Genomic DNA, 12,500 nt, shown 5'->3' on the forward strand with positions numbered 1-12,500 from the left:
TAATCAGGAAAATGTCGAAAGGTGCAGGTACGTTCTTCACAGAGAAATGGCTTTAAAAACGGTTGCCAGAGTGGTTATTTTTACTCGAACTCATTTGGCTAATACCTGAATTAAATAATGTCTGCATTCACCGAGTTAGGTACTTCAGCTTCCTACAGATAGTATGATGGACTGACTGTGAAACTGATCGGTGATTGTCGATTGCTTATGTCAAGTAAAGTGAGTTATTGAGGTCTTCAAGTCTACATGTCAAAGCAACAGTGAATAGGAATTGTTGGTGTTAACTGAGCACAAACAGTTGAATGAATTAGGATAATTGTTATAGACCGTATGCAAAAATGGCTGCCTTTAAATTATTCTTTTGTTCATATTCAAAATAGCAAGACTAACCTCGTTGGGGATAACAAATTCTTTAGAATTTTTGTCTCAAAAACGAGCTTAGTTGGGCTATTTTGAATATGAACAAAAGAATAATTTAAAGGCAGCCATTTTTGCATAGGGTCTGTATTATTTACTTGCCAATCAGAACGAAATTCGCTATTGCCATTTAACCCACTACTTGTTTCTTTCTTCCTTGTTTTGTTTTTTCAGAAACGATGTCCAAAACGTGAAAAACTTACTTGGACTGTGATACGTCGATATGTTATTTTCCTTTCTTCGATTATATGAGTTTTTGAAAACAATTCAATCATTGACACCTCAGTAGCAGTCAGACACAAGATATCTTGCCATTATAGTTAAAGTACCATGAGATTTCAGTAGCATTAAGATACTGTCCAAGTCCTTACATTTGTGCTTTGTTTTGTAAGCATCTGTTCCAGGATTAGTTAATCACTTGATAGAAATCAGGGACTTGGCAAAACGGTTTGTTTCCATAACTGAGGATCTAGCCGTGGTGTTATTTTGGCCCTTGACAATACTTCAAAATAACTGCAAGCTTTTGCAGTATGTTTCTCAGGTGATATGTATACTCTTTAGCTTGCTATACCAACTTTCCATTTTCAATATCATTAAGTGACAGTCTCGGGGAATGTGTATTTTCTGTGTTTCTGTAAGGTTGGCCAAAGCTAAATTTGCAAATTAATTGTTTCGGGAGGCAAATGTCTAATACCTAAAAAACAACCTAGGAAAGTAGAAATGTTTGGAAATTACAAAAATTTTAATGTAGCATTCACATTTAAATGATATGGAAATTCCTGGAACAAATCGCTTTATTCTCAAAGGGTTTGAATCGGGCACAACATTGAGTTAGCCGATTTGTTTATTGTTTATTTTCCCGCAAAACTTGGTTCAAAAACAGACACTTTTCTGACGCTGATGAGGACTAGGACAATTTGGGTAAATCTAACTGTTGGGTGATGCACTCTTGCTAGGGCCTAGTACGAAACAAATGGAAAGTTCTTTACTTTAAAGTTGTACATGTTGATTTTGTGATATTTTGTCACAGAGGGACTGGACCAATGCAAAATAATTCAATGAAATGGGCGATTTCTTAAAACTTCTAGAAGGTAAGAAGGTGTGTGGTGTAAAAGTTGCCTGATCTCTTAATTGATTGTAGGCATTTTAAACCCCTGGGGAGGTGGGACTTTGCCCATGCATATGCTTGTGGAAATTTTTTGAATTTTAAAAATGGTATGACTACCCGAGTCACGTCATTTCATACCATTTCGCACCATTGCAAACGTTGGTCAGTAACTCTTGAGTTGACAAAGGTATTAATGGTAGAGTTGGCAAGGGGAAGCATTCCATCCTTTCTCCATGTTAAAACTGACAGCAGGATGGGCACTCACCTCCTAAACCGAGCGCCCCAAATCGAGACTAAGGTCTACGTGATGCCTATCAGTACTGGTCTACTTCTCCACTACCATAGTCACGTCGACAAACGACACAAACGAAGCTTATTAACAACTATGCTTGATCCCGTGTACCCATTTCTCGGAGGAGTGTGAACGCTTTAAGTCCCTGTTCTCACATTTGAAGTACCCCCAACACCTTATCAACTCTACCATTAATACCTTTGTCAACTCAAGAGTTACTGACCAACATTTGCAATTGTGCAAAATGGTGTGAAATGACGTGACTCGGGTAGTCATACCATTTAAGGACCAGGATCCGGCTAACTTTGTTAAGACTCAGTTGAAAGATTTAAGTCTCAAGCTCCAAACTACATTCAACCCCTTCTTTGTCAGTCGAAGAATTGGCCAAGACTTCCAAGAATGCGAGAACAAACCACAGCTGGTTAATCAATAGTGCGTTGTGTACCACTTTCAATGTAACCTGTGCGACACAGGTAGCTATGTTGGCTACACAGGTGGCCTATCTACATGCACGCGTCGATGGTCACAAGAGTACGTCATCTTCTGCACGCAAGCGTTACGATGAAGACCACGCGGGTGCTGTCCCTGAGGACCTACCTCCTTTGCTGCTTTAGAGTGTTGAAGAAATGCGTAAACAAATTGGACTGTCTGGTTAACGAAATGCTGTACATCAAAGAATTAAGACCACGGCTGAATGTGCAAACAGATTCAATCCGTGCTAAAGTTCTTGTTTAGCTCTTCTTCGCTTATGCAAATTTGGAGTATTTTGTACCTGTTATGAACTCGCATGTTCATTTCCAACTCCTTGATAATGATGGCGTCATGAGGTCGCCGAAACGTCGGAAGTTTAGCTTTTTTATGGCTAGTTTTTACATGTCCGTATTTCACTGTTTTCATCTTTATTTGGTAATTTAACATTTATGTTTCCTGATTTATTTTTAGGGGATTTAACAATCATGTAATTAGTTTTCCTAATATTGATAGAGAGCTTGTTTAGTTCGCACCATTCTTTAATTTTAGCCAGCTCTCCATTATTTAGATTTTCAAGATCTCGAATAGAAGGTGATGAAGCAAAAACATTAGTGTCACCAGCAAAAATCCTAAAGTTCAGTTTATCAGAGCAGTAAAAATGTTGTTTATATAAAGTAAGAATAAAAGAGGACCAAGGGAACTACCCTGTGGTACATCACATTTCATTGTTTGTTTGTTTTTGCCATTTGGCCAAAAATCGCGATTATTAACACTTTTTGAAAATCGTTATTTCTCTTCTAATACGTTTTATTTAAAGTGTTTTTTTATAGCACAAATCTATGATAGTTAAGTTTTCCATCCATAAAAATTAGGCTATAAGGTGACTTGTATTTCCTAGTTTCTTGGCCTTGCGAAGTTTGCCCAAAAATGATTTGACGATAGGTCTATCCCGATTGGGCTGGCAAACTGGAAAATGGTGCTTCAAAAATGGCAAAGAAGTGTTTAAATAAGGCTCGATTTTTGAAAAAGGTGCTCGAAATTTACTGATTTTCATCAGTTGCCTGGTTTTTTTTTTGTTAAAAGAAGAATTGCCCTTTCGTTAATGTCTTTTGAGCAAAAAAAAGTCCTCAGTGAAATATATTTTAAGACCTAAGATGATTTCAAATTGCTTCAGTTCAAACGCAACATTTCAACCATGGAACTATTTTGGTGTTTAAAATTCAAGGGTGTTCAAGGTTTCGTACGCGCCTTTTTACATGTGCTGTACGAATACGTGAGAAAATCCTGCAATCTTAATACAGATTGAAACTGTTCGTTAGTGACTTAAGTTTTTTTTGGAAACATTATTTGTTGGAAAAAATTACATGGTGGTTGTCAAATCGTCATTGGCAGTTCTTGGCCAAAGAAAAAAATTCGTGTGATGTCACAGCCGTGTTTCCATACTCTCATTTAAAGGGACACTGTCACGGGTTGACATGCGCAGTAGCATTCACTCTCTCCGAGACTTGTCACGCTCGACCGCCATTATGGAAATATCTGTAAGTTGAAGAATTCTGCATATATTTTGCATTAGATCAAGTTTATCTAAAGCAAATGCTATCTTTATCTAAAGCAAATTCCCCTCTGTCTTCGATCTTTCGTTTCCGCCCTGAGTTAATGCGTTTACAGCCATGTCCGGATCCTCCGCTTGACGCCATTTTGAATTTGTGATTGCTAGTAACTTGAGAAAGTCAGGCTGACTTTTTCAAGTTTCGATCAGCTACACGAGCATGCGCAGACCGTGACCGTGTCCCTTTAACGTCGGTAGTTACTTCAGTTACGAAACTGGTATCAATGGAAGCCAATGGTCCGCCCTTTACCCCCCTCCCTGAATCAGTGCTCCGTTTTACGGATATTTAAAGCTATAGCTACACGGATCAGAGGAAAGTCGAAATAGACGTTGAAGTCACCGAGGATTGAACCGGGGACCTCTCGCTCTGAAAGCCCTGCACTAGCCATCTGCGACACGACTGCTCCTCCTCCTCCTATTTTAAATGCGCCAGAGGACTGGACACTGTATGCGACGTCTTGTGACGTCAGAGAAAAACCATGTGCTTTTGAAGAGAAGTTGTAACGCTAAAAAAGTCAAGTTTAAACTGTAGAAATACACGTGGAATACCTCAACATTTTGACTCCACTATTCAATCAGACACAACACGACTAACTCAATCACAACACAACTGTGTAGATACATGGGCATGTAGGACAGCAAGCGCCACAAGCCGGTTTATTTTGCTTACCATATGCATCCAAACTCCGCTCTAGCATAACAATACGTTAGCATAGTTAATGGTACTGACAGAGAAACATGGGCATGGGCGTGTAGGACAGCAAGCGCCACAAGCCGGTTTATTTTGCTTACCGTATGCATACAAACTCCTAGCATAACAATACGTTAGCATACTTGATTGTACTGACCTCCTAAAAACTGTGTTAAAGGAAAAGTACACTGGGCACCTGCCAGATACGAAAACCCAAAACCCTTCGGGAATGAGGGAACGTATTCTCCAAACCCTATGCAAGTGCCACTACCCCATGGAGGCTAACGGGAAAATTTAACAAAAAAGTAGGCGAAGAAAGCTGAACCTAGACTGATTCAAATCCCTAACGGTTCACTATTTGTACGACAAATTACCCATGATCCCCACCAGACAACCGGACCCAGTCCTCTGGTCCGTGCCAACAAAATATCCATTTCTGCCAATTTCGCAGGCTACAACTGTCAGAAATAGCATATTGTTTGGGGTAAAGGCAGCACCGTCGGCTTCCATTGATACCAGTTTCGTAATTGAAGGAACTACCGACGTCAAATAAAGTGACTTTACCTTTACCTTATATCTAACAGGCCCAATTCCATTAGTAGGGCTAACGCTCACATCATGGTCTATATCAGTAGAAAACTAGCACTTCACATTACCCTCTAATAGTTAAATCTGCTGAAATATAAGTGCTACACGGCCAACGTTTGCAAAAACGTTACCCTTCCTTGTACACATAAACTTGTGGTTGATGCTATTGTTTTGTTATCCTCCAAGTCAGTTTCAAAAACTGTTTTGCTTTATTTCTTCATTTCCTCGACGTTGTTTTTGGAATCTGTTATTATCCGATCGAAACAATTAACTTTAGAATACTTAGAATGAAATTTCGGAAAAAATGATTACAGTCTTGCTTCGATTCTTCGTTATCATTACAAATATTTTGCAATTGACTTTTACCTCATAATTGAGAAATAAGGAGGCTTAAGTGAGTATTGTCGTCAAGGCTCTCTTAGAGTGCCGAAGTGAACTTCCTCGGAGAACCATGCGTAAATTCGGGATTGGCCAAAGATTACGAAATGCGGTAGTGTATATATGTTGCCTAATAAAGTTTCCTTTCATGGGCTTGTCGTGGTGGTCTTAATTTTTTTGGCAACCCCGATATTGCTATGACTTTTTCGTTTCTTCGTTCCGTCCTACCTAACTGCCCATGGGAATCTGAGTTTTGTCACAATTTGCTTTTCATTCTTTTACAGTTTTGCGCACTGGCATACGGAAAGCTTTTACGCCTGTCTTAACATCCGGTATCTGAAGGAGGAGCCGGATATCATCTCGCTCTTAACTACCCTGAGGACTAAGTCTTTTTTGGTCCAATTGTTACGAGTTCGAATGTTTTGAGGACAGGTAGCTTGCAGACTAAACTGAACGTAGGGTTGTCGGAACAACAACAAGAAGATTTTTTCCAAAAATGAACGTAGTTTCCACGAAGACTCCAAACAACACGTACTTGATAAACTTACATGACCTCCGCAAACTTGAATATACACAGCTTCTGTCACACTTGACTAAACACGGCTAACGCCAAATCTCTTCGCTTGTGAAAAACTAGTTAAAAAAACTTCACGTGGACTCGTCTTCTTATATACTCTGACAAGAAGCTTCTAGAACTTTCTAAAATAGTAATCAATCTAATTATAGAAAGATTACAAAACACACCGATTTAGAAACGCTTACGCACAAACCTAGAAATAAACAGACTACGAACTCTCGCAAAGCGTCTAGAAAGCAACACCAGTCACGCAAGGTTTTTTTTCGGAACATAACCCCCTTTCGGAAGAAATTTCCTAAATTTATCCTAACCAAGAAAAATTGCTAAGTACGGGGTAGTTCAATGTCAATAAACTTATTCCTCAGCACGACTCAAGTAATCTGCTCCAACGTTCTCTGAGCCCTTAATGGCTTGAACTGTGAATGAATAACTCTGCAAAAACATGGCCCAACGCATAAGACGTCCGTTGGCAAACTTAGCACCGTTCATGTACTTTAAGGGTTCATGGTCCGTCTGAAGAACAAAAGAAACTCCGTACAAATAAAGATGAAATCTCTTGATACTCCATACAATCGCTAGATATTCCTTTACAATTGTGGACTAAAACATTTCTGCACCTGTCAATTTGTTGCTTGCGTAGCAAACAGGAAACAACTTCTCATCATGTTTCTGCATTAATACTGCACCAATTCCACTGTTGGAGGCGTCCGTCCTTAAGAAATAAGTTTCAGCTGGATCGGGGAGTCGTAGAATAGGCTCACTTGTTAGGTAAGACTTGATTGTTCAGTAGGCTTTCTCTTGTGCCTCACCCCACACAGCTTTATTAGGTTGGCCTTTCCGTGTGAGATCAGATAAGGGCACTGCGATCGCTGCAAAGCTGGGGATGAAATCTCTGTAGTATCCTGCTAGACCCATAAATGATCGCACCTGTTTCTTTGTACTTAGCCTCGGGGCATCTTTAATTTTCTCCACGTTATCCTGATGTAGAACAATCATTCCTTGCTCCAGTCGATGGCCTAAGAAATCCACACTGTTTACTCCGAATAGGCACTTAGTAGGTCTAATAGTCAACCCCGCATGTACAAGGCGCGAAAATAGCTCCCTCAGGGCTCTAATATGTTCTTCCCACGTACGGGTGTGAACCAATATATCATCCCAGTAGAAATCAACATTGGCTAGATCTTCTAGCAAGTTCTTCAGAGCACGCTTCAGTGTTGCTGCCGAGTTGATCATTCCAAACGGCATCTTCAAGAACTCGTACGACCCTTCAGGTGTTAGGAACGCCGTTTTCTGAATGTCCTCCTCTGGTATTGTTATCTGCCAATATCCCTTGCTAAGGTCAATTTTTGAGTAGAACTTGTCTCCTCTAAGCTTCTGAAACAAATGTTCAGCAGTTGGCATAGGCTCAGGATCAAATACAGTTAGTTTATTTAATTTCCGATGATCAACGCACACGCGGTTTGTGTTGTCTTTTTTCTTCACTTCTACCACAGGTGACGCATACGGAGAGCTGGACTCTCTAATAACTCCCATTTTGATCATGTCGGCAATATCTCTTCTCAGAGATTCTCTGATGCTGTAAGGTACTGGATAAGGTCTTGATCTAGCCGGCTTCTCTGAAATGACTTTAATATGATGCTGAACGAGATCAGTGGCACCTGGTGCTTCAGTAAACAAATTCGTAAACTGTTTAGCCAAATCCATAAATTCATTCCTTTGCTCATCCGTCAGATTTGGTCCGGTTTTAACATCCTCGATCGATTCCTTGGCTACATATCTACCAATCTCTGAAAAAATCAACGTTTTCTCCCTCTGCTTCATCAGCTTTAGCTGCACGGTCGACAGCATCGTCTATACACGTAGCGCCTACTCCACCTGCTACTGCTCCTTCGGCTGTAGTCTCCTCTCGCTCAAAGTACTTTTTAAGTAGGTTACCGGGGTAAACTTTCTCCTTGCCTTTCACTTTCACTTTCACTTTGTAGTCATTGAGACCTACCACAGAACTAACTTCAAAGGGACCCTTCCACTGCATAAGTAGCTTGTTATCGTCGGTAGGTAGCAGTATAAGCACTTTCTCACCTGACTGGAACTTCCTAACTTTAGACTTGCGGTCGTAATAGTGCTTTCCTTTTTGCTGGGCTTTTTCCAGTTCACTATGGGCAAGTTTAAGGGTATCTTCTAACTTCTCTCGTAATTCAAAAACGTACTGGTAACTGTTCTTTACCTCAGGCTCATCAACTTCTTTCGTCCACAGATGTTTGAGTATAGCTATTGGTCCTCTGACAGCTCTTCCATATAACAGCTCAAACGGTGAAAAACCAGTGGACTCTTGGGGAACTTCACGATAAGCAAACAAGAGCGGGTTTATGTAGCGATGCCACTGTCTCGGCTGCTCACTACACAGTCTCTTCAGCATAGACTTCATCGTTACATTGAACTACTCCGACAAACCGTTACACATCGGGTGTTGTTGTAAGCTGTTTAATACTTAGTAGTCGCGTGACTTCTCTCGTGCAGTCAGAAACAAACTGCGTACCGAGATCACCCAAGATTTCTTCGGGTACTCCTAGACGGCTGAAGATATCAACCAATGCCTCTGCTGCAGTCTTTGTGTCAATGTTCTTTAGTGGCACAGCCTCTGGGTAACGAGTCGAAAAATCTACCAGTGTCAATATATATCTGTGTCCTTCTTCACTCGGGAGACTGATAGGACCAACAAGATCTATTGCTACTCTCTTAAAGGGCTTGTATATCACCGGCATCTTCTCTACCGGTACCTTTGGCACTGATCCTTTACTTACGGTCTTCGGACACACGTCACAGGACTTGCAAAATCGGATTACGTCACCTTGAATTCCAGGCCAATAAAATGCACTCTGGATCTTATCTGTTGTCTTCTTGATGCCCATGTGACCACCCATGATCGATCCGTGAGCTACTTCCATTATGGGGCGTCTCAACTTCTCAGGTACCATAACTTGTTTAAGCGGTTTACCACCATTCATGTAAGGATGCTTGTACAGGCAGTACAGTACTCCAAATTTTTCTTCAAATGAAATCTCCGCCTGACCCTTCACTAGCATACGGTCTCGATCCCAGTACTTAGGCAGACTCTCATCTTCGTGCTGCATCTGCTTGAGCTTCTGTCTATCCACAATAGGATTTTCACGGGTACTAGGCACTTTCAAAGTAGTGCGTTCATCCTTTTTCTTAGCTTGAGTTCGGGTAGTTACTGCACAAGCCTCTTGCCAACTGGGATCTGGATTTGTGCGTCCCTTGCATCACGTACGTTACCAATAATTAGGTCGTAGATAGGATCTAAAAGGCACTGTGCTTTTACATGACCCTTAAGATAAGGCGTATCAACATAAATTCTTGCTATAGGTACCTTCCTCGCTGTGTTGTCAATAAGCAACATGACGTTAAAATCTGTGGTGAACTGATCTTCGTCGACAAGGTCCTTCTTGACTACAACTCCACTGCAACCGGTATCTCTTAAAACGTCAACAGTCTTCTCTCCAACTCTGCCTTTTACAACTGGCATCTTACTTCTTACTCCAGTTAAGGGTTCAACACAGGCATTACTTAGCAACGGAACTTTCTTGCCACAGGCTAACAGAAGCTGATCATTTTGAATACACGACTTGACTTCCTCGGGGGTAGTGTTAAGATCTGGTGACTTAACCAAACAGCCAGCACAAACTTGACCCCGTTGCACAGGGTTACCATCTTTACCTTGGCCTCCTGACTTTCGTCCACTTGATCGACAGTTCCTCGCCTCATGGCCTTGCTTGCCACATAGGAAACACTTTCTTGCTGGAGTTGGGCAGTTAATTGCTTTGTGTCCGCGGGCATTACACCTGTAACACTGGAGAGCTGTTGTATCACTCTGTGCGTTCTTTGTTTCTTCCGCCTTGGACTGTACTACCGGCTTCTTGGTCGCAGAGCTAAACAGGTGTTTTCCATGTGCTTCCAAGTATTGATCGGCTATTTTTGCTATCTGGTCAAGCGTTTCCGGGGCTCTTTCAGGAAGGTGAATAGCTAACTCTTTTGGACAAGAGTCAATAAACTGTTCTTCCACAAGTAGGTCTTTCAGGCCTTCAAAAGAACGTTCAGTGTGTGACAATTCCAACCACCGCAACAAGTATCTCTCCAGTCGCACTATAAACTGCTCTGGGCTCTCATCAACTTCCGGCTTTGATGCCCTAAATTTACGCGAATTACCATCCTCCGTTAGGTCATATCTCTTCATCAAAGCTAGTTTTACTCGGTCATAATCTTGGGCTGCTTCCTCAGATAACCGCGAATAAACTTCTAGTGCACGTCCAGACAAAAGGGCACTAAGTTTCGAATCCCATCCTGTCTTCTCCCATTTAGCTATCGCTGCAAATCTTTCAAATCTTTGTAAATAAGCATCCAAGTCGTCCTTGGCATCGACAAATGAGGGAAGCTTGGGTGCCTTGGCCCTATCCTCTCTCACTTCAGGACGCCCGTCAGCACTCTCCACAGCCAAACGTGCAATCTCCAGCTCATGTTCTCTTTTTGCCGCTTCAATAGGCTCTTTCTGTTTCAACAGCTTGGCTTCCATCTCCAATTTTCTTAGTTCGCGTTCTTGTCGCCTGGTTTCTCTCTCTTCGTCTTCTCTTTTGCACCTTTCCACCTTCTCTTCCTCTTCCTTTCTTTTATCCTCCTCAAGCATTCGACACCTTTCTTCCTTTTCTTCTTCTAATTGCCTTCTTTTTTCTTCTCTTTCTTCCTGTTCCCTTCTTCGTTCTTCTTCAAACTGTCTGCATTTCTCTTCCTTTTCTTCCTCCAATTTTCTGCGTTTTTCTTCTTTTTCTTCCTCTTCCCTTCTTCTTTCTTCTTCCAATTGTCTACGTCTTTCTTCTTTTTTTCCTCTTCCCTCACAAACTCGAGAAGCTTTTCTCCCTCCAATCCGAGCTTTTCTCCAATCTGTATGAACTTATCCATTTCCACAGCTGTAGTTCACACAATATCTACTTCCTTGAAACACTTCTTCTTACTTTTTCTGTAACTCCTTCTTCTTGAGATGCCCTTTCCTGGTTACTGTAGTCGCCAAACAAATGAATTCCTCTCCCGGACAGGCCCCCAATGTTACGAGTTCGAATGTTTTGAGGACAGGTAGCTTGCAGACTAAACTGAACGTAGGGTTGTCGGAACAACAACAAGAAGATTTATTCCAAAAATGAACGTAGTTTCCACGAAGACTCCAAACAACACGTACTTTATAAACTTACATGACCTCCGCAAACTTGAATAAACACAGCTTCTGTCACACTTGACTAAACACGGCTAACGCCAAATCTCTTCACTCGTGAAAAACTAGTTAAAAAAGGATAGCACGGCGTCCACTGTCGACTAACTCAGGTATCCATTGGATAGTGATTAATTTACTGCCTCTACTAACTCTGATTTACTGAACAGAACCATCAACGTTTGAGACAACTATTAAAGAGGTTAAGCATGACGTTTATCCCAAACGGGAAACGACGTCGTGAGTGAAATTAGGGTTTTGCCAAAAATGTAAGAGCCGATGAGCGGCTTCTGGCGGTATGCTTCCCTCTGTCCAGGTTCTTCAATGAGTAGATCTGCAAGCCTTGGAAGCACAACAAATTCTTTGACAAAAACATGAAATCGAGACGAACTGAAGTGCAAAAAAGGCCAAAAGGAAGCAGATGGCCATTCCAGAATAATTAGGGTCCCAACCTCTTTGCGGTAGCGCAAATGCTTAACCCCAGCGACGATCGAATGTGCGGGAGGACACAACCAATTATTATCGGAACTCCAGTCTTGAGCTAGGGCGTCAACTGCTGTGCAACCCGGAGAAAAATAGTTGGAGTTAAAACTAACAACTTGCGAGTTGAAATAAGACGAAAAACGATCCACCGAATGAGGGCCCCACCTAGCATTAAGGGATTGGAAAACCACGGGGTTCAAACTCTAATCATCTGTCGATAAATCTGCTCAGTAAATCGGCACGAGCGTTCTCTTCGCGAGGCAACCACTGCGAATCCAAGGAAATGTCAAAAGACAAACAGATACTAAATATGACAACAGCAATCTGCTGTAAATGAGGCCTGGAGAATACGAGAGGCGCTCATGTTGTGAACGAAAACTTTTACTCTCTGATGCTTCAAACTGTTGGCGTATGACTTCAAAACATAGAGTACCGCTTTTAACTCGCGGTAAGTAGCCAGGGAAAACATACCCCGAACGGGCTCACCGCCCAGAGTGGCTAAATAGCCGCCGAATGCAAAATCGCTAGCAGCAGTATAAATAGTAGAATCGGCACAAAATACACCTCTAATAGAATACGCATTAAAAGAAGCTATATGTTTAAGTCAAAAC

General features: G+C 41.5%; 2 protein-coding genes across 2 annotated transcripts in view; both read left to right on the forward strand.

The window, feature by feature from the left end:
* LOC137993560 (tetratricopeptide repeat protein 28-like) overlaps window positions 1–1,957 on the forward strand; it is a 4,039-nt gene extending 2,082 nt beyond the window's left edge. Inside the window, exon 2 of the mRNA XM_068839492.1 lies at window positions 592–1,957. Coding sequence (XP_068695593.1) covers window positions 592–611 — 20 coding nt within the window. The 3' untranslated portion in view covers window positions 612–1,957. The remainder of the gene's footprint in view (window positions 1–591) is intronic.
* The window catches only part of LOC137991815 (tetratricopeptide repeat protein 28-like), a 98,430-nt gene that overhangs the window by 5,542 nt on the left and 80,388 nt on the right, over window positions 1–12,500 (forward strand).

Source organism: Montipora foliosa, chromosome 2 (genome assembly GCF_036669935.1).
Source record: "Montipora foliosa isolate CH-2021 chromosome 2, ASM3666993v2, whole genome shotgun sequence".
Classification (NCBI taxonomy): Eukaryota; Metazoa; Cnidaria; class Anthozoa; order Scleractinia; family Acroporidae; genus Montipora; species Montipora foliosa.